Source organism: Dipteris shenzhenensis, chromosome 14 (genome assembly GCF_047967505.1).
Source record: "Dipteris shenzhenensis isolate YYH24624 ecotype China chromosome 14, Dip_SZ_1.0, whole genome shotgun sequence".
Taxonomy (NCBI): Eukaryota; Viridiplantae; Streptophyta; class Polypodiopsida; order Gleicheniales; family Dipteridaceae; genus Dipteris; species Dipteris shenzhenensis.
The window spans coordinates 52300263-52320702 of record NC_141609.1 but is presented as its reverse complement, the minus strand read 5'-3'; the positions used below and the strand labels follow the sequence as shown (position 1 = coordinate 52320702).

Sequence of the window (20440 nt, the reverse complement as noted above, 5' to 3'; positions counted from 1 at the left end):
CTTTTTGCAGAGAGACAATAGGAGAAACAAGTGCAGTAAATCTGTTTCGAGCTGCAACAACCCGAGGTGTAGAAAAAGATGGCTGAGAAAAAAGAAGCTGAAAATGATCCAAACATTGTTTCTCCAGCTGAGATAGAGTCTGAGTCCAAAGGCCATCTGATTTCCTGATCCTTATGATAGATTGGCTTTGTCTATTTGCATGTAAGTTCCGAAAAAAAGATTTTGAGAAACAGCCCTTATCTAGCATAGGTTTAGCTCTAGCCCTGATCTGCCATTTGGACAGCTTGCGTTGATCAAAGGCATCTATTATAGAGGAAGCACGGGACAATAAATGCTGCTCAGAAGCAGATAGAGATCTTTGATGACCAAGCTGAACCAAATACTGCTTGTTTGATTTTGCCCAATGGATATGCTGTCTAGTTTCTGCCATGTACCATCTTCCATATTCCTTTATTACATTTTGAATACAATGTGTGAAAGAGGTCCAAGCAAATTCCAGATCCTCCTGAGCATGAGATATTGGGCCAGGCTTGATAGATATTATCTCATTCATGCTCAGCAATATGATGGATATACATGTCAAATGTGGACTGATTATTCACAACAATTATCTGATCATACTCCGCTTTGGCTAGCCCTTTCTTTTGGTATGCCTCTGGATGATTTGCAGCTCTCCTCAGTCAAGTATTTACAGGTCAATCAAATATATCTCACACATGAAAAATTCCAGCAAATGATCAGACTGGCTTGCAGGCCATTCTTATCTCATGCACACACACACACACACACACACACATTTTTTGGTGAAATCTTTGATTGATTCTATTACATGAGAAGCAACCTCAAAACAAGGTGCTACAATTACATAACTGAAAATTCGAGTATATGCCAAAAAGACCTCATGATCTATGCAGCGGGTCTGCAAGCAATCAAAGAAAGATTGTTGCAGAGAACGCCTGAAAAATCCAAACAGAGAGAAAGTAGGATCACCAAAGACTTTACAATTTCTATATGTCCATAAAGTCCATAGTGCCCAGTAGCGAACCCAAACAAAGAAAAGATGAAACTACAATCTGAATGGATGAAACCCAAATAGCCAGAAGAACTTCCCAAACGGAACAGATGGGAATCTCGCTCGCAGGCACTGTCAAAGTAGATCAAAAAACTCACGAGAGCACGGACAATGCCAAAACAAGTGAGGCACAGTCTCCGAAGAAGCAGAACATCTGTGACAAAGTGCAGGAGCAATGTGTCGATGAGCCAATAGCTATCCAGATGGAAACACTCCCAAATGAACTCACCAAAAGAGAAAACCTATTGCCAAAGCGGTACTTTATAGACCCAAAGTTGTTGTAATCTTTTCCTCCACCACTTGGCTGGGCGATGAATTCGCCAAATAGAATTACCTCTCTCTGAAACCCAAGGTTGAGGCAAAAGGATTTTATACAATGCAGGCATAGTAGTCTGAGGTAGCCTCAAAGGACGAGAAGAGGACCCTGGAGAAGTCAAAGTTCAATCTTTCAGCCAGTCCTGAAGTTCCAAAGGAGGAATCGGAACAAAAGGCGAAAACATAGAAGTACATTGTTGCCACAAAGGACGATAATGAGAGCCCAATCCATATCTGGTGGCTACCAGAGAAAAAGGGAGCATAGTACCAGCATCATCAATAACATCAGCAACCAAGGTGATGCCTTTAAACGAGACAAAGTAGGAACGTCGAGGTTCCTATAAAGCCAAGGGAGGTTGAAAGACTTTCTACAAGTGAATGCTTTCAGCTCTCAACGAATTCCCAAGCAAAGACTGTCGACAATTCCATTCCAGATGAGAAAGAACATGCTTCCAATCAAGAAGCACGCGGGAGACAAAAGGGCAGCTAGGCAAAGTACCATCAGTGTAGCGAAAAAGGAAATCCCATTGATCGAGATGCCAATGACCAAACACAGAAATACTGATATGAGTGACCAGAGATCTAATCATAAGAGCCCAAGGCTAATCACCTTACAAATGTTGCAGCAACATTTTTCCCCTGTGGGCAAGCATATGCACGTGAATATCTATGATGTTCAATCCACCATGCATGTTGGGAGAACAAATGTGATGCATCGAAACTAGCCTGAGACTTTTCTACCATGTTTGGATTGCCATAAGATTTCCATAAAGATAGACATGAAAGATGTAAGATCTGCCTTAGTGAACATGATCCATTTGGCAAGTAAAATTGAATATATGCCACAAGGATGGACTGCACTATTCAAAGACGAACGTGCAAAGGCCAAGTTGCCAGTTTCTAATACTCAAGCTTTTTCTGAAGCTTAGCCAAAACCCAATCAGTTTGTTGTCGGCGAATGAGTTCCAACCCCAAAGGGTAACCAAGATGACGAACAAACTAAGTGGGTGGAATGATATACCCGCGCCATAAGAGCTATGCCAGTCTTTGGAATGCAAAGGGAGCAGATTAGACTTCTGAAAATTAACATGAAGACCAGCTGCCAAACCATAAACAGAGAGGGTCTGCATCAAGGCACCAAGATCATGGGGCGTATTCTTCAGAGTAAAGAAAGTGGACCGTGTCAGGTGTCTTTTTGGATGCTTTTCCCTGGACTTCCTGATGAGGTCAGCTCTTGTCGCAGAGCTGTGGAGCATATGGCTAGTGTGGCAGGTACAGTCATCCCATCAGGTGCTAGACTTTCCTATGCTCAGTCACTTGCTGGTATAGGTGTTACGAGGGTCAAACTCACTTCAGAGTTCCCCCCTCCTCGACCTTTGCCTACTTTGATTTCATACTCCATGGGAGATGGGGTCCAGATTCAGCAGAGGGTTTTGTACGAGGGTCTTCCTGATCAGTGTCTTTTCTATCGGAAGAGAGGTCACTTTATTAGGGATTGCCCCAGTCATTGGCCTCGTTCAGGGACTCCAGATCCATCTCATCCTACGGGTGACCCAAAGCCTACATTTTAGCCTTCAGGGGTCGCTGAGCCTGCTTCGACTCATTTTGCAGAGCGAGAGGAGACTCCTCCGGGAGAGTCTCCAGTGGACTCAGAGGACTTGGAGGTGCCCTAAGTGGTACAACTTTCATGGAGAGCTCAGAGGAGACGGAGACTGGCATGCTATCTTGTGGCCAGGCCAGATTGTTTATTCGGAAAACATAGTAAGACATTTGGGCTATCCCATTGGCTGGAAAATCAGCAATAAGCAACAAAATGTCCTGGGTGGCAAACAAAATTCAGAACAAATTAGAATATTGGAAGATCTCCACTTGGCCTCTGCATGTACGGCTTCGAATTGTCCAGTCTATTGTTCTAGCTTATGTCCAGTTCTATCTTCCTCTATTACATTGGTCATTTCGAGATCTCACTTCCTTTATGTCTCAAGCCATGGAGATTTTTTGGAAAACAAAGCTTCATAAAAAAGCTTTACGGCTACTCAAAATGGACTTGCTCTGCTCACCAAGAATGCATGGTGGTTTGAATATAATAAACATCAAATTTCATGTGTTGGCAAGAAAGATCACTATGCTCAAGACATTTTTTGAACAAGAGCAGCCTTGGTCTATCATGTTGGCAATTTTGTGTGGACAGATGAGCACTAATGCTTATGGACACTGGCTAGTTGATCCATCGGAAGTAGTGCTTGGCAAATTGCAAGGTAAAATCCCTGGTTGTCCATTTTCTAATTCCTTGATTCAGGACTGGAAGCAAGTACTCTCTCACATCAAATGGTCTCCCCATCCTGCTTCTTTAGCTTCCTCACTCAGAATGGAAAGTATTCATTGGAGTGCTGTGTTTTCCTCTCCCCTTGCTGTTCAACAACCCATCAGAGCTTACAATCTTATGAGAATGGGTATCCGGTTCATTGATGATGTAGTAGATATGCAAGGAAATATTCTCAGTTTTCCAGTAGCATGTCGACAATACAATCTGGGGATGCATCATAGACCCATTTAAAAAGCTATTGCTGATCTCTTACTCCCTCTGATTCCGATTCCGACATTGAATGTCAGAGACAGACTTCAAGATTGGCACCTTTGGTCTTCAAATACAAGCATATCCTCTAGGCCTTTGAATTTATTGACTTCTATACAGGCTTATCGATTGATATTATCTCCTCCCTGGATTGCCCATCATGCTAATTCTCTATGGCATTTGAACAAGTCATTAGCCTGGTGGAAAGGAAGATTGCAATTGTTATGGAAGTTGAAAATGCCTTTGAAGCAACGACTCTTTCTATGGCGATGTATTGTTGGTATTTTTCCAGTAGGGGTGAAATTGGCTCAAAGAAGGATAGCTTCGCCCCTTTGTCCAAGATGTTATCTTACATCTGAGAGTATTCCGCATTTACTGTGGTTTTGTTCATATTCCAGAGACCTTCTAGACAGAATCTCCTATTTCTTATCTCTCAGATTCCCAGCTCACAGGTTCTATAGGTTTTTCTGGATATATGGCAAACTATCAGCTTCTTTGTCACAGTATTCTCTTTTCTTCCACTGGATCAGATATTGGGCCTTATGGACCCTCTGGTTACAGCGCAATCAAGCATATCTGAATTCTCCACTTCAGTAGCCATATGAGTTCTTCTGAGCCTCATTGCGGCAGTCTTTATATGATGCCTTACATGAGGAAGATTTGGATGTTTCTTGTATTCAGCTTTTCTTTTACTGCTTTTGATGGATAGGGCTTTGGCTCTCTTTTGAGCTCTGCCCAGATGTAAATGAATGTTTCATAATATAAGTATCTTGGTTTCACAAAAAAAAAAAAAGTGTGTGGTGTGTGTGGTGTGTGTGCATGTATGCATGTGTGCGCGGGCATGCGCACGTGCACGTGTGTGTGTGTGTGTGGTGTGATTGAACAAGTCATTAGCTTGGTGGAAGGGAAAATTGCAATTGATATGGAAGTTGAAAATGCCATTGAAGCAACGATTATTTTTATGGAGATGTATTGTTAGTATTCTTCCAGTAGGGGTGAAATTGGCTCAAAGACGGATAGCTTCACCTCTTTGTCCAAGATGTCACCTTACATCTGAGAGTATTCCGCATCTACTGTGGTCTTGTTCATATTCCAGAAACCTTCTAGACAGAATCTCCTATTTCTTATCTCTCAGATTTCCAGCACACAGGTTCTACAGGTTTTTCTGGATGTCAAAGCAGCCATGCCTAATATTGAATGGAAGGTTGATGATGATGGTGATGGAGCAACTAATATCCGACACTCCAGAGGACATGCTATCCTTATACTAAGTCGTGAGATTTACGGATCAAGCTTCTTCGACAATCTTACAAGTTGAAAGGGACCAAGATATGGATAGCTGAGGAACTTACACGAGCTCAATTGAAGAATAAGGCAATGGAATTAGCTAAAGTCATGGCTGCTAGGAAGGATGGAAAATGGCAAGTTTACCATGAAGGCATAGCCCTAATCAAAGAGTTTAAATCCAAACCAAAAGACTCTCAGTCTTAAACTGATGTATGGCTGATTACTCTTTCAGACTATTATGTAGGTACTATAAATAATTGGGGTTGCTTTTGCATTCCTTGGGAGCTGCCATGTGCCCTCCCTAAAGCAGATGTACTAGATGGTTTTTTTGTTGTTCCATAGACATGTTGGTCTCCCGTGGACATTAATAGACTTTCTTTCTTTCTTTCTTTCTTTCTCGCCTCCCTTCCATACAGCCCGCCTCCTTTCCTTACAGCACCATACCCCTCACCCGTAACCTTCAGTACAGCACCGTATATGTGTACCTGCAGTACAACAATTCATCATAACCGCCTCTTCTGTACCCACTGTACAACAGTTCACCTTACAGCACCAAGCTCGCCGTACAGCCCATACACAAGTTGTATAGCGCCATACCTACACTCGCTCTTGTCCCGTCCGTACATCAAAGTAGTAGTAGCAGTTGTAGGGTTCGAATTCACCCCACGCTGGACTGAGTCCTTGGCTCAGCTTGGGGGTTAGCTTCAACAAAAGGGCACAAAAGGGCACATCAAAGTCTGCACAAGCCACTATGGAACTCCCGAAGATGAAGAGTTTTTCCTCTACACCGATTAGAAAGCCCTCCTACTCTAATGTTCCAGCCTCCACATCGAACACCCAGCCCTATGCATTGCACTATAAGCTCAAGATTAGATCTGATCCACAGGAGCAAATATGCTTCTACAGCAAGATGTGAGAGAGCTCAGGCTTATGGTTGCAGCTCTCGAAACAAAGGTGAAGGAGATGGAGAGCAAAGCCAAGCATGAAATTACTGCAAAGATAAAGGAAAATAGGTAAAAGAGCAGGAAGCCATAGTACATAATAAGAGAATATTGCGCATTGGGGGACTGCCAAAGGATTGGCTTGGCTGTTTTGATGAGGAGGAGGGACACAGAAGAAGAGTAATTTACATGCCTCAAGAAGGGAATACCACAAATAAAATGGGATGAAAATGAGATAGGGAACACAAGTGCAAGTTCATTTTAGTGAGAGGGCAAAACGAGCCAAGATTTTCCGACAGACAAACAAGATGACTTGGGCTGCTAGGTCGGTGTGGGCATCTCTCCTTCATAGCAAATTGTCCCTATATATTAGAGTGTATTAGGAAAAAACTCCTCTTTTGGAGCTCAGCCAAACTTGACCTTGATTCTAGGGTGGTGATGGTAAACCATGTACTACTGGCCACAGCATGGTTTGTTTGCTCTTGGTAGTGCCATTCTAGAGATTGTATCACTTGGGTCAAAAGAGCCATAAGGAGCTTTCTTTGGAGTGAACTCGGTGGTTCGGTAGACACCATAGCCAGAGTGTCTTGGGATACTTTGATCCTCCCCGCACGCGATGGAGGCCTTGATATCATAGATCCAAACTTAAGTCTTGGACAATATGCAAAGTGGTGATTAGAGAATTTTTGCCAAGACAAGAATCTTAAAAGGATTTTTTAATACAATGCATACACTCTTGTTCTAGGTTGAGATTCGATAGATAGTACTAGGTGAAATATTCACCTCAGCCAATCTTAGAGCTCCGTCCTCTCTTTTATGGTTGCTATCTCGAAAGCCTAGGCCAGCTTTATGAATACTCTTTGGAGAGTTCCTCCTTCCTCTTGGGAAGAGATCGATATGTCATGTGAAATGACAGTATACTTGATGAACATGGCAAACCACTTGGTACTCCTCATTATATGCAGTCGTCTAGATGGGAGAGAGGTCCTTCTTCCTCTGTGGGTTCATGGAAGGATTTAAAAAACCTTCCAAATGATTGGAGATACCAATTAGTAATTCACCTAAGAGGATCCAACAAATTAATGCAGCCATACCCTTGTATTGGGTTCTTCCAGGTGACAGGCCCCACTCTTAGTTTACTTGGCTTGGGACCTTTACGAGATTAAGGATCCTACTTCAGGTCATACGACTATGAGGATCAGATAGGGATGCCTTGGTCTTTGAAACTTCTTGCAAGGGGCACATTGTCCAAGTCTACGGATGAGATACTTATGCATATTCCATTTCAGCTAGTAAGGGTTGCAGGTCATGTGGTGCAGTGCTTTTTAGCTTCAAGATGATATCTACACCCTTGCCTAGATCACACTCCCTTGGGTTCATGGAGGGTATGGCTCTATGGAGGTATCCCCATAAAGTATTCGTAGTGGGACCCCAGGGAATTGGAATGGATGGATGTAGGGCACCAAGAGAAGAGCCTTCCCTTCTCTCGCTACATGGTTAGTAATGCCAAGAAGTTTCAGCTCAGCCTTGGAGGCTGAAAGCACACAAGAGCTCGTCATTGGTGGAATTTTCATAGTTCTACTAACTTGCAGAAATCCTTTTAAAAGATACTTTGGAAATCTTTCACGAATGGAAAAATCACTCTTTTTCTTTAGCTTTCAATTCATGGAGGGATTGCTGTGAACCAGTGGCGGTATGTGTTTGGGTTAGACTCTACTTGTATTTGTTGCCTCTGTGCTAAGGAATCTATTCAGCATTGCTTATGGGATTACATACAAGCGAGGATCATCTGAAAGGGGATTGCTAGCTTATTGAGCGCCTTTATGCTTTCTCCCTTCTCTATGACCTAGGGCTCGGTAGCATGGCTTTCTCTTACGGGGGGCCTCAAGTGTTTTATGAGACATGAATCTTCTCAGGCTCTTTCAAATCAATGACATCTGGCTGAGTCATGATCTTTGGATGACATTCCTCTTTCCCCTTACAGACCTGCACGTGCCTATGTGGATATTTCACAAGAGATTCCAGTGAGCATATCAGCGTGGCATATTTGGAGATCTAGATGCATAAAGGCCTTGGATGGTTATATGGTCCGCCTACATGTTGGGATATCTCAAGGTGTATGCCTCAGGCACACCTTATGTTTCTATGTGTGAGTGCTAGAGGCACAGTTAGGTGCCCACAAGCACATTAGGTGGTGGAAGAGCCACATAGGATGATTGAGAGAATCTAGGAGCAGATTGAGGAGATGATTGTGGAGCTCTGAGGTCATCAGTGATGTCAGTGAGCTTGTATGAGGTGCCTACTTAAGGACCTCACTCTTCTTCATTCCATAAGCAAGTATTCTGAGTTTGTGTCCACTCTTTGCTTTCCTTTCAGTGTTCCAACATGGTATCAGAGCCCTTTGATCCCCCTTGAGCCCATTTCTGCCACATCATCATCTTCTTCTTCATCTTCTTCTTCTCCATTTTCCTCTTTCTTCCCAAAATCTTTGAGAGCTTGGTTCTCCACCTACAAACGACCATTGCCCAAACCCTTTGAGCTGGAAACTCCTCTAGTATGGGCAAACTTCCACCTGCAAGCAATTGAAGAAAAAACATCTGTGGTGGCTGCCATTCTCCAAAAAGCGAATTTCTTCTGTTGCTCAATACTCCCTGCCTGCTCCGCCATTGCCTGAGCCCTCTTAGGAGTAGATGGGCGACCTCAAGACGACGATTTTGAGCCATTTTTCAGGTCATTTGGTTCAGTAACGAGGGAGAAATCGTCAAAACTCAGTTTCAGCCTGTAGCAACTCTCCCGGGCAAGAGTGCTCACCATTTCGTCCAACCTCTGTGCTGGACCCTCTCTGGTATATGAGCTTTCTTTTGCTTCAGAAAGCCCTCTTTTCCTTCCTTTGAAGAGTGAGCTACAAGCCCTCCAAGTTCAGCTTTTCAGTTTTGACAGTTTTGGACAAGTTTTTGAAGATGATGCTACATAAAATGCTACTCTAGCATTTCTGTTTTTTTGAAGCTTTCAATAACTTCAGTACAAGTGTGGCTTCAATTTTGTTTTGAATTACTAGACCTGGTTTTGATTGGAAAGTATTTATTTCACCCACTTCTATGAAGCATGTAAGAAGAAGCATCATTGTTTGAATATTGGTCACTAGTCTTTGCTACATCAAGTGCTCATATTTTGGAAGTCTTTCAGTTATTTTTTCCTTGTAAGAGAGATAGACACTGCCCAATATCTGGGTTAGACCCTCTCATGGCTACCCTATTTAATCTCGAGAAGTTCAATGGAAAGGGCTTCCACACATGGCAGATGAAGGTGAAATTTGCATTGATGAGGGAGAACTTATGGGGACTTGTCAAACCGACTCCTACCGCTTCTTCTACGGTACGCAAGTGTCAGGATACACATACTTGCACATGTGGCTCTCATCTCATTTACTTTTTGCATCAGTGGAGTGCAGTCTACCCCTCCTCTCTGACACGGCTTCTTCCTTCACCTCTGACCTTCACATCTCCGACAGCTATTGCCACTCCCCCATCTTCCTCTCTTACTGTTCCTTCCACCTCTTCAGCTTCCCCCATTCTTCCATCTTACTTCCCTACTCTCCATCCCTCCCCTTCTACATCCCCCGCTTCTTCCACTACTGGGGTGTCTCAGCAGGTGATCGATGTTCCAGAAACTCCTCCAGTGGGGTCAGGGGGCCAGGTGATACCAATTCTCTCAGCGGGCACAAGATCAGGATCAGAGGCGATTGTACGACCATTGCGCATCCCTTTCCCTTTATGTAGAGTCAGTGATCCCATCATCACCTCCTCCATCCATGATGATTCTGCAGCTCCTATGGCCTCCTCAGAGGACCAGTTTGTTCCACTTTCCCTGCCACTCGTTTAGTCTGTGGAGGTACTCTCCCCCCTATAGGGCACCATTGTCTCAGGCATCTCATGGTTTTGATCTTTCTTTGGCATTGGGCCTCCAGTCTCCTCTCAATGTGGTGGTTGCTCCCTCATCACAGGACAGCAGGCTCCTTCTCTCCCAATGGTCAATTCCTCAGCTCCTATAGTAATTCCCCCTCGGCAACATCGGACAGGGCCACTTGCCACAACTATACCTCGAGTAGATCCCACCGTTTTTGTAGCTACTTCCTTGTCCCTTGAGGCTAACTGCCCTCCTCTCATGGCGAATGATATGCTGGACCACTATATCGTAGCATCCTCGGGACAATCATTCTCCATTGATACACAGTGGGAGGTGCAGACTCGGGATCTCCTTTGTGAGCTCAAGTGCACACGCTCTCTTGTGGATATGGAGGAGGAGGTTATTGACCAGGTTGTGACAATTCCATTGCACAACGCCTTGGCAACCGGCTCTATCAGATCTACAGCTCCTGCATGCGTTCCTAGTATGGATGCCCTCGCCCCGGTGGAGGATTTGGACAAATTGTAAGATTGCTCCATGGCAAGCGTTTTTAAGGAGTTTAGTCAAATCCTCGACAAGGCAGACAGGTTGAGCTACGAGGACCACTATGCTTGGGCGAAGCGATCATCCATTCACATGGCACAGAGGATCCTTGATGACACGTTAACTCAGCTTGGTGTAGTGCTTCTCAACTACACAGGGCATACTCAGTGCATACTGTCCTAGATGCAGCACGTTCGACTAGAGTACAAGCGTCTAACGCGCACACAACAACAGGAATGGGAGTCACAGTTTGTAGCAAAGGAGGCACTCTGGCACAAAGAATGAGAAGAGCTTCACAAGGAACAACACATGGAGCAAGAGGGATGGGGAAATGAGAAACAGACACTCACATCTTAGATTACAGCATTGCTGGAAGAGTATGCTATGCTCCAATAGCGCCATACATTGGAGCATGCCGCCGCTGAAAATCGTTTCAGTGAGGTCAAAATAGAGCTTGTAGACATGACAACGCACAATGCATCTCTTGAGACATCACATCAATCCATGCAACAAAACCTTTCCTCTCTGCAAGATGAGCTCGCCCTTCTCCAATCGCGCCATGATCACTACCGGTCGGCCTATCATCGATATAAAGGAAAGTATGAGAATTTAAGGAATATCATAGACACAATTGGGGAGAAGCAGGACGATACACGATTGGGAGGATCTGCAGCTCCATGAGGCTCTCTTGGTGTGAGACTTGATCTCCCTTTTGATCGGAGAGCCCTCACTTTTGTATATAGCAGTTTTTGGATTACTATTCTCTTGGATCGGGCTCTCACTTTTGTATATAGCAGTTTTTGATCCAGCAAAAGCATTTGCTCCTGGACATGTTTTTCTTCTTCGGAGATGTATGAGGTGATACAAGGATCTTTTTCTCGGTGATGTACATGGGACTTACTACTACATGGCAGATGTGCATAGCATAGTGTCATCTTTTAATCTTAAGTTGTTTTCATCCATTGTAAGGCCATGAGTATACTCTCCATACTCTTTTATTTCAGTTTATGTTTCCTCTATTAGGCCGTGAGACATCGTTTTATTTTGTTTGGTGCTATGGGGCCATGAGCTCTTGTAATTCTTAAAGGTCGCACCCTTATACTCTCCTTCACTCATGGGACAGCCTTGTACTCTTCCGGAAAAGCTTGGCCTCTGCATCACCCATTCACCGCGACGGTGAATGATAGTGGTGGGGGAACTGTTGCAGATATTCAAGCTCAAGCATTCAAGTTCAAGCCATTCTGACCAAGTGACAACTAGGTCAGCGAGCTGACCAGGTGACAACTATGTCAGCGAGTTGACCAGGTGACAACTATGTCGGTGAGCGAACAAGGTGACAACTATGTCGACGAGAGATAACCATGGTCACTTATGTACTGCGGCAAGATCTCTCGTGAGTCCACCTAAGTGATCATGTCAGAACTATGTCAATGGTGGTGCAGAGGGGCAGCCAGCGAGGAGCTCACATGGAGAAGATAAATGCACACCAAAGGAGTCTGAGGGCTAAGCAGCACACAGAGAGGTGCACATGGGGTAATCAAATCACCAACTGGGAGGAGGCTGGCGAGTAAGAAGTGGTTGAAGCCATGAAGAGTTTGAGGGGTGGAATGGCTAAGAGACATAGAGCCACCATCAATGGGAAGAAGGGGATAAGATTCTCAACTAGAGAAAGGGACCCTCCACAGGAGCAGAGGGGATGAAGGGGGTGGGGAAAGAAGGGAAAGGGGCATTCTATGATTGTAAGGGGAAAAAGAGAGTGACAAGGCGGTTTTTAAAGTCAGGAGCTCTCCTAGTGTAACGTTGTGGTGTCCTACTAGTGTTCTTCTCTTCTACTTTGAATACTATGCCTCCCTCCATCTCTGTTCGCAACTGTAGCTCTCCTTCACCCCGTGTATTCCCCTCTTCATCCTCCTTCACTTGGTATAACGGTCCCTATGTGATGTGGCTTGAGTACTCTTGTGTTCATGTTGAAGGATGGCTCTTGTAACTTCGTTTTGCTAGGCTTGCATCACTCTTGTACTCGCTCGCACCTTCGGTGACACCATTGTCCTCATGCGTTCCGTCATTGACAACATCGTTCTGCATGTACCATCGGTGATACCAACGGCCATCCCTTACTTGCTCCTCGCACCAGTGGCCCTAGGCCTTTGGTAAGACTTCCGGATGTGTTAGGAACCCCCCCCCTTCAAATAGTCTCCCTCCCCCACACTCTCCTCATATGGGGGTTTACAGATGGGGAGGTAACCTTTCCAACACTTCTTGGCCTGCTGCACCAGTAGGAGGAGTGTTTTCCTCAGGGAGCGAAGTCCTCCAGAGGGTTGAGGTGGCACTTTCACCCTCAACCTTTATGGAGTTTAAATTTGACTCTTGAGGAGGCTATTTTCTCATGCTTTGCATGATGTACCACTCTCCCTTGAGCTTTCCTCTTGGATCGCTTTCATACTTACTACAGGTCTTTTCTTTGCACACAAAAAAAAGACCCTTATAGCTTTTGAGACAGATTTGGCTTTATTTTGCCTTGCAATAGAGGCATAGATCAATTGGCATAAATCTAATGGCTTTTGGATTAATGATGAGGGATCTCCTCCCTAAAGATGGAATTTTGATTTCACTTGGTTCCGGAGAGGTTTTTTGGTTAGATAAGGTTGGCTTATGAAGGAACTGGAAGGAGGAGGAAAGCAGACAAGGGAGCTAGAAGGAAGGAAGCATAACTTGAACTTGAAATGAAATGAGATGAAAGGAAAGGCAAGAACCAAAATGAAATCAATTACATGACCAAAAGCTCCATTGAGTTGATTGATGTGGCAAGTGAAGGTACAACACACTCATATAGAGTGGACACACACACTCAAGTACTATATGTATATGGGATGACTCCCAATATGCCACATGGCACTCTCTCACACAAAGACTCATAAAACTAGTTTCTAGTACACACTAGAACACACACTTTGACTATGATTTCTCCAACATCCCCCCTCAAACCAAAGAGTGTGAGACCCAACACGCAAGGAGTAAACCAATCCTCCCTCCACCGCAATACTGCAAAGAGCAAGTCCAACTATCCAACACCTCCCGTGTGATAGTGACTTCTTAGTCAGCTGGGACCGGCAGTGAGGACCATCACTCGTCACCCCTCCTTACTCTGAAGTGGATAGGAGTCTTGCATAGCCATAAGAGTAAACACCCAATATAATCACTTTTGGGGGACTACCTAGGGCAGAGTACCCTTATTGACTCCAAAGCCACAAAAGCATACATCATTTTAGAGGGACTACTCAAGGCAGAGGACCTTTATTGACTTACATAAGAGAAATTAGAATACATATGGGTTGTCATTCTCAATGAGGGTGACATGGGTAGTGAGTGCGTGGTCGAGGTCTGGAATCTCCTCTATTGCAACCAAGTTGGCATGATGCTGGTGTTGTTCTCTTGCTTTCTTTATGTAGCAATTTGCTTCCATATGGCCCGGCGCTTAAAATATTTGCACGTGATGTTCTTATAAGTTTTCCATTTGCTGGTGGAGGCAAGAGCCTCTTCAGTGCCTGATGTAAAGAGAGGAGATTCTTTGCTCCGGCGGTATTTTTTGAGAAAAAGAGTCACCATATCATCAAAGGTTGTCGCAAGCCTAAATACTTCAAGAGTGTTCTCAAAACGAGAATTCTTCCATACTCTTCATGAGGACAACCATTTTTCCCTCGTCGTCAGGTGGACACTTCAGGCTGGAAAGTTGTTGAACATGAGATTGCATTTTGCCAAGTGTGCATGCATCATTATTCTCCATTTTTTACTTATTAAATTGCAACTTCAAGAAAACCTTGTAGTTTGTGATTTTGTTATCAAACAGATTCTCAAGACGCTCTAAAATCTCCTTGGCCTTTGATTTGAAGTTGATATGATGAACCAAAGTGTCGGCGAGGCAAAGTACAATAAGAGCAATGGCTCTTGAGTTGTGTTGCTTCCACACCTTGAGTTGTTGAGGATCCGTTGTTGTAGCATAGTCCTCATCCTCAATGACATCCCATACATTTTCTTTCATGAGGAGCAGCTGCACATTAGTTTGCCAAGTGGGAAATCCTTCGCCTGTGAACTTCTAAAAAATGAGGGATGTATTGGAAAGAGAAGTCATGTTGGAAGATCCAAAGAGAAGGAAGCACCAAGAGGAGGTAGTGTGCAGCACGAGCAGTAGAAGAGGCAGTGGGTAGCGGACAGAAGAGAGGCAGCGTGTAGTGGGCAGAAAGAGAGGCTGATGGCGGTGACCAGCAGCAGAAGTTGAGCAGAAAGGGAGGCGGAATGAGCAGCAGCAGTATGAGGCGGAATGAGCAGCAGCAGGAGACGGAATGAGTAGCAGTAGGAGGCAGGATTTCTGAGGCAGCAGCTCCACGAATCAGCAGTAGCAGCTCCACGAATCAGCAGCACATGGAGAGGCTAAGGGAAGAGAGGGAAGGGCTGCCATTTGGGAGAAGATAGCTTCCATTTCCGGGCTACCTCACTCCTAAGGTTTGCCCAAGGAAAGGAAAACTAGAAAGGGGACATGGCTCTGACACCACATGATGGAACTGGAAGAAGGACAAAAGGAAACAGGGGAGCTAGAAGGAAGGAAGCATAACTTGAACTTGAAATGAAATGAAATGGAAGGAAAGGGAAGAACCAAAATTAAATCACTTACATGACCAAAAGCTCCACTGAGTTGATTGATGTGACAAGTGAAGGTACAACACTCATATAGAGTGGACACACACACTCAAGTACTATATGTATATGGGATAGCTCCCAATATGCCACATGGTACTCTCTCACACAAAGACTCGTAAAACAAATTTCTAGTACACACTAGAACACACTTTTTGACTATGATTTCTCCAACATCCCCCCTCAAAGCAAAGAGTGTGAGACCAAACACGCGAGTAAACCAATCCTCCCTCCACCGCAATATTGCAAAGAGCAAGTCCAACTATCCAGCACCTCCCGTGTGATAGTGGCTTCTCAGTCAGCTGCAACTAACAATGAGACCATCACTCATCAGCTTAGGCACCTCTTTATTTCAGCAGTTTGCTCCCGTGATGGAAAGTATCAAGAGGAAACCTTTTGGAGTTTAGCCCGGCTAAATCTAGCCTCTGGAGTGATAGTTGTCAACCAAGTTTTTCTGGCCACTAGTTGGTTGGTTTGCTCATGTTAGTGCCAATCTAGGAGCTGTACTTCTTAGCTTGAGAGGCCTATCAAAAAATTTCTTTGGAGTGTACTTCAAGGATGCTAAGATACGAGAGCCAACTGGCTTGGGAGACCTTGATTCTTCTGACCCCCAAGAGGGAGGGCTGAACATTTATTGTTCCTGATTTTTGATATAGAGCTTTTTCTCTGCAAGCTTGTGGTCAAGGGATTTATGATGGGTCAGGAGCTTGGGAAATATTTCTTTCTTCGATGCATTGGGTCTCGCACTCCCTCTGCAAACAATGATCGGATGGCATCACTCGATGGATTTTCTCTCATGTAGACATCAAGATGCCTCCACTCTTATGGTTGCTATTGTTAGAGCTTGGAAGAGTTTCAGGAATTCATAATAGAGGGTCTCCCCCATTTTGCAGGATGAGTTAATAGGCAGCCAGTTATGTGGAATGATTCTATTCTAGATGAGAGCAGCAAACCTCTTGATGCCTTGGGATTCATGTAGTGGTCCATATTGGAGAAAAGTTCCAAAAGGTTTCCAAGGATCTTCCTAAACTTCATAGACTTCAGCTGAATTGTCACCTGAGAGAGAATGGTAGGAGGATTGCTTAGATAGATTCTTCTATTTTTAGTCAAACAAAACAACATATAATTCCCTCTAGAATGGAACTACATTTCATAGGAAACTTAGTCTTGACTTTTCATCCAAAATACAAAATTGCCTTTTTTTTACAAACTTAGCTGCAAGAAAATATGTATCTTTTTGCGTAAAGCTATAATAAATCCCATGTGACTCCAGAGATACTATAAAGTACAATAAAGGTATGATAAATCCCATGTAACTACAGAGATACCATAAGACTCGAGGCCAAATTTGCAAACATCATCCCTTGGTGCATAAGTTTGAAAATCATCATTTAAAACAATAGTGTAGTCATTCTCTCTTGATAAAGTAGTCATTAGTTCTTAAAGGGTCCTAAATACTTCACCCACTGGATACATTGCATTCAAATCATCTCATGATAATAACTGCTTTTCAGCCCCATGCTCACCGGAACAGGTTGACTCAACATATTCCTGAAGACTATTTTCTTTGCAAAATAATATCACTAACCAGTGCATGTCCAACTCAGTGATGGCAGTGACCCCTGCTGCTTTGACGAGGTTCATAAAGTCTTCAAAAATCTCTGCCAACTCCAATGAACTGGGAGATCCCATGACAACATCAGTATTCTTCCTTCGTACAAAGAGTAAATCGTAACAGACTAAAGTTACTCAAAACTGACAGCTATAATGATGACAAGCAGTGAATTGAATGATTATTTCTCAATAGAATAAACTACATTTCTACACACTGGAAAGCTAGGAAGTCAGCAAATCAGCCTTTTACAAGTGATCAAGGGCTCACACATATCCAATGAAGGGAAGGCATCTTCAAACATGCATAACAAGGGGCTATTAAGTAACAAGAATTTTAAGATGGATCTCGATGCTATTGCTTGTTCCTGAGCTTTGTGTGCTAGCTTCCTTGCCCCCGAGACCCTTCAATTCTCCTCTACTTGTTCTTCCTCTTTTCACCTCCTACCTCCCGTCTTGTCTTGACCTTGCCTTCCTCCTCTGCCAAAACAGCTTAGCTTTTCTACCTCAGCCATGTTCTCCTTTTGGCTTCCCGAGCTCTTTAGTAGTATTGTAGGCCTTGTGGAGAATGGAGTTTGACTCTGTTGACCTCGAAGAGGTCAGTAGCAACGACCTCTCTGACGAGGAGCCTTCCAAAGGCTCACCCAATGCTTTCCCACATGTCCTCGAAGGGGGCACGGCAACAACCCCAGGATATGCAGCTCATAGTGCAATCCCAGTAGGGGGCACAACAACAATCCTAGGATATGTAGCTTGTCGTATGATCCCGCTAGACACCCTACCGGCAATGCCCCATCTTCCAACCTTGTTGGGCGATGGAACTCGGGCAGGTCCAAGAAGCTCAAGAAGAGACAACGTCCAACAAAAAAGTTGGACATTGAGAGCTTAGAGGACACCGAATCGGAGGAATTCAAATGCTATATGCGCCTTGCCGACTGCTCGCGGAGGATGCCCCTAGACCAGAACTTAGAGGGTTTCTTGCTGTCCCATAGACCTTTTGGTCTCCAGTGGATGTTAATAGACTTTCTTTCTTTCTCTCTCTCTCTCGGAGACTCAGCAGCAGGCAGAGCACGATTACCGTGGCTAGCACTGACATCCTCGCAGATGTTAGCGGAGAGAGGTCATACTTTTTGTTGGTACCACACACTCTCCACATGGCTCACCTCGCTGGGCTTGGATATGGATAGGCTGCCACCATTTCGATACAGCATAGATGCCCCTCGCCTCCCTCTCACTCGACATGAGCTCAGCCAGGTTATCAGGGCAGATTTGTTGCAGCTACACACGTTTCGCACTTGGGTTCATCCCACGGAGCTTCCTACGAAGATGGCCACATATCGTGACCATTTTCTCAGGATTTCAGAGGATGGCTTCATCATATCCCCAGGATATATCGGCGTTCATATGTCGCACTCACTCAGGATTGCCTTGGGCCAGCTCAGGGTATCTTCCCACAGATTAGACGTTGAGGCCGGCAGGATGCGTCGTACAGCTACCGGACATAGACCCAGGCGAGAGACTAGGATATGCCCTTGTTGCACTATGGGGGAGGTGGAGACTGAGGAGCACTTTGTTTGCAGATGCCCTTTATATTATGAGATTCGTGGCAGATTTCACTGTTTATTTGGGCACGGATTTGGACCTCTCTCTCGGATTATGGAGTATGAGGATCAGTATTGCTTAGCGTTGTTCATCAGGGAGATCACCAGATACAGAGAGAGATTCCTCAGAGAGCACCGTCGCATCCCTGCCAGAGACCTGGTTATTCATGAGGAGCAGGACGAGGCGCAGGACCATGAGCACAGAGATAGCCCATCTTGCCAGAGAGCACCGATGGTTCCACCCCGAGGATGTACATATGACATGATCCGGCAGCACCGCAGGATGATCTTACACAGAGGCCGTACCCGTCGCTTTATTTCTAGACGACGGAGGATGATGGCAGATTTTCGGAGGAGATTGCTCCATGGAGACTTGGCACCGCCAGCAGCCCATTTGACACTTGCCCAGATCTTCACACTCATGGCAGGAGGCATGGTCGATGGCCATGACATCCATCATTTCTTTGGATCACAGACCCCTTAGGGAAGACGATGTTCCTCATATTTCATATTTTACATTTTGTATCTAGGCATTTTTGGTACTCTATTTCATTTCATTTTGTATCTAGGATTTTTGTAGCCATTTTTGGCATCTTAGCGGTATTACGATGAGGCCACCTAGTTGGCGCATCGTTGATGATGTATTTTCCTTTCGGATGATTTTGTGTCCCATAGGCCATGTATGGCCTTCCGTGGACCTTTAATAAAATTTCTTTCTTTCTTTCTTTCTCTCTCTCTCTCTCTCTCTCACCAGCCGCTCACCTCACTTTTGCTCAGATTTGTACTCTCATTGCAGGAGGCAGAGTCGATGGACAGGATTTCCAGTATTATTTTGGTTCTCAGACTCCGTGACACCTGGACTTGTATCTTTGCATTGACATATTGTACTCATCCCCCCAGGGGCGGTTTCCTTGCATCTAGCTTACTTTGTATCTAGGCTCGGATTTGACATTATGTACTTTCACTTGCATTGTATTGCGTAGCACTTAGATGATATTCGACGATGCCTCTTCTTTGTGGCACGTTGATTTTGTGCTATCTTGTACGCAGAGTTCTTGATGTCCCATGGGTCCATTTTGGCCTTTAGTGGACAATAATACACTTTCTTTCTCTCTCTCTCTCTCTCTCTCTCTCTCTCTCTCTCTCTCGCACACTCAACCTACTTTGGTACACGGCGGACCCGGCACCCTGCATCATGGCAGGCTCTCTCTTGGCTCATATTGACGTTTCTGGCCTCTTGTATGCATTTCTCTACCGGTTCTAGCACCCTTGCCAGCTCCTTAGTCATCAGTGGCCCTGCCAAGTATGCAGGTGTTGGCGAAAGTTTCCCCTAAACTTTAGTTCAGCTATCATTTTCGTTCATTTATGTTGGATTCTAGTTATCCTTTTTGCTTTGCCTGAGTTCTGTCAATGGTCATATGCGTATTCCAACCCGACATGCTGTTACGTTTCATCTCGACTCATTGCGTTTCCAATTCAGGACTATGTCTACGCAAATGCTCATATTGATACATTCTACTAGCGTAGCATTTATCCCATTGATAGAGTGCCTCTCCCCTACTCGAGTAGTGGGGTGAGTAGGCACATTGTGACTGAAAGCAGAAGCCCCCCACCCAGCATGTCTTGGTTCATTGCTGAGCACATAGGTCTACAGCAAAGTGCCCCTCAGGTAAAGATCATGAGGGACTATGTACTAAATTCATTACATATGGAATAATACTATGGCAAATCTTTTTAACAAAGCAGTTTGCACCAATTTCCTCACACCTAGACCCTTAACACCATCACTTCCATCCACAAGGCAAAGAATCCCATGAGCTCAATAAAACTATGAACCATTATGATTAGGCATATCATGTCTAAGATATATGCAGCATTGCTTGACACAGAGGTTAGC

General features: G+C 44.5%; 1 protein-coding gene across 1 annotated transcript in view; it reads right to left on the bottom strand.

Annotated features, from left to right (window-relative positions):
* Positions 1–20440, bottom strand: part of LOC147894808 (dynein regulatory complex subunit 7-like) — a 589338-nt gene that overhangs the window by 543008 nt on the left and 25890 nt on the right. The window contains 1 exon segment of the mRNA XM_087385174.1: positions 16920–17009. Within this exon segment, the coding sequence (XP_087241300.1) occupies positions 16920–17009 (90 nt within the window).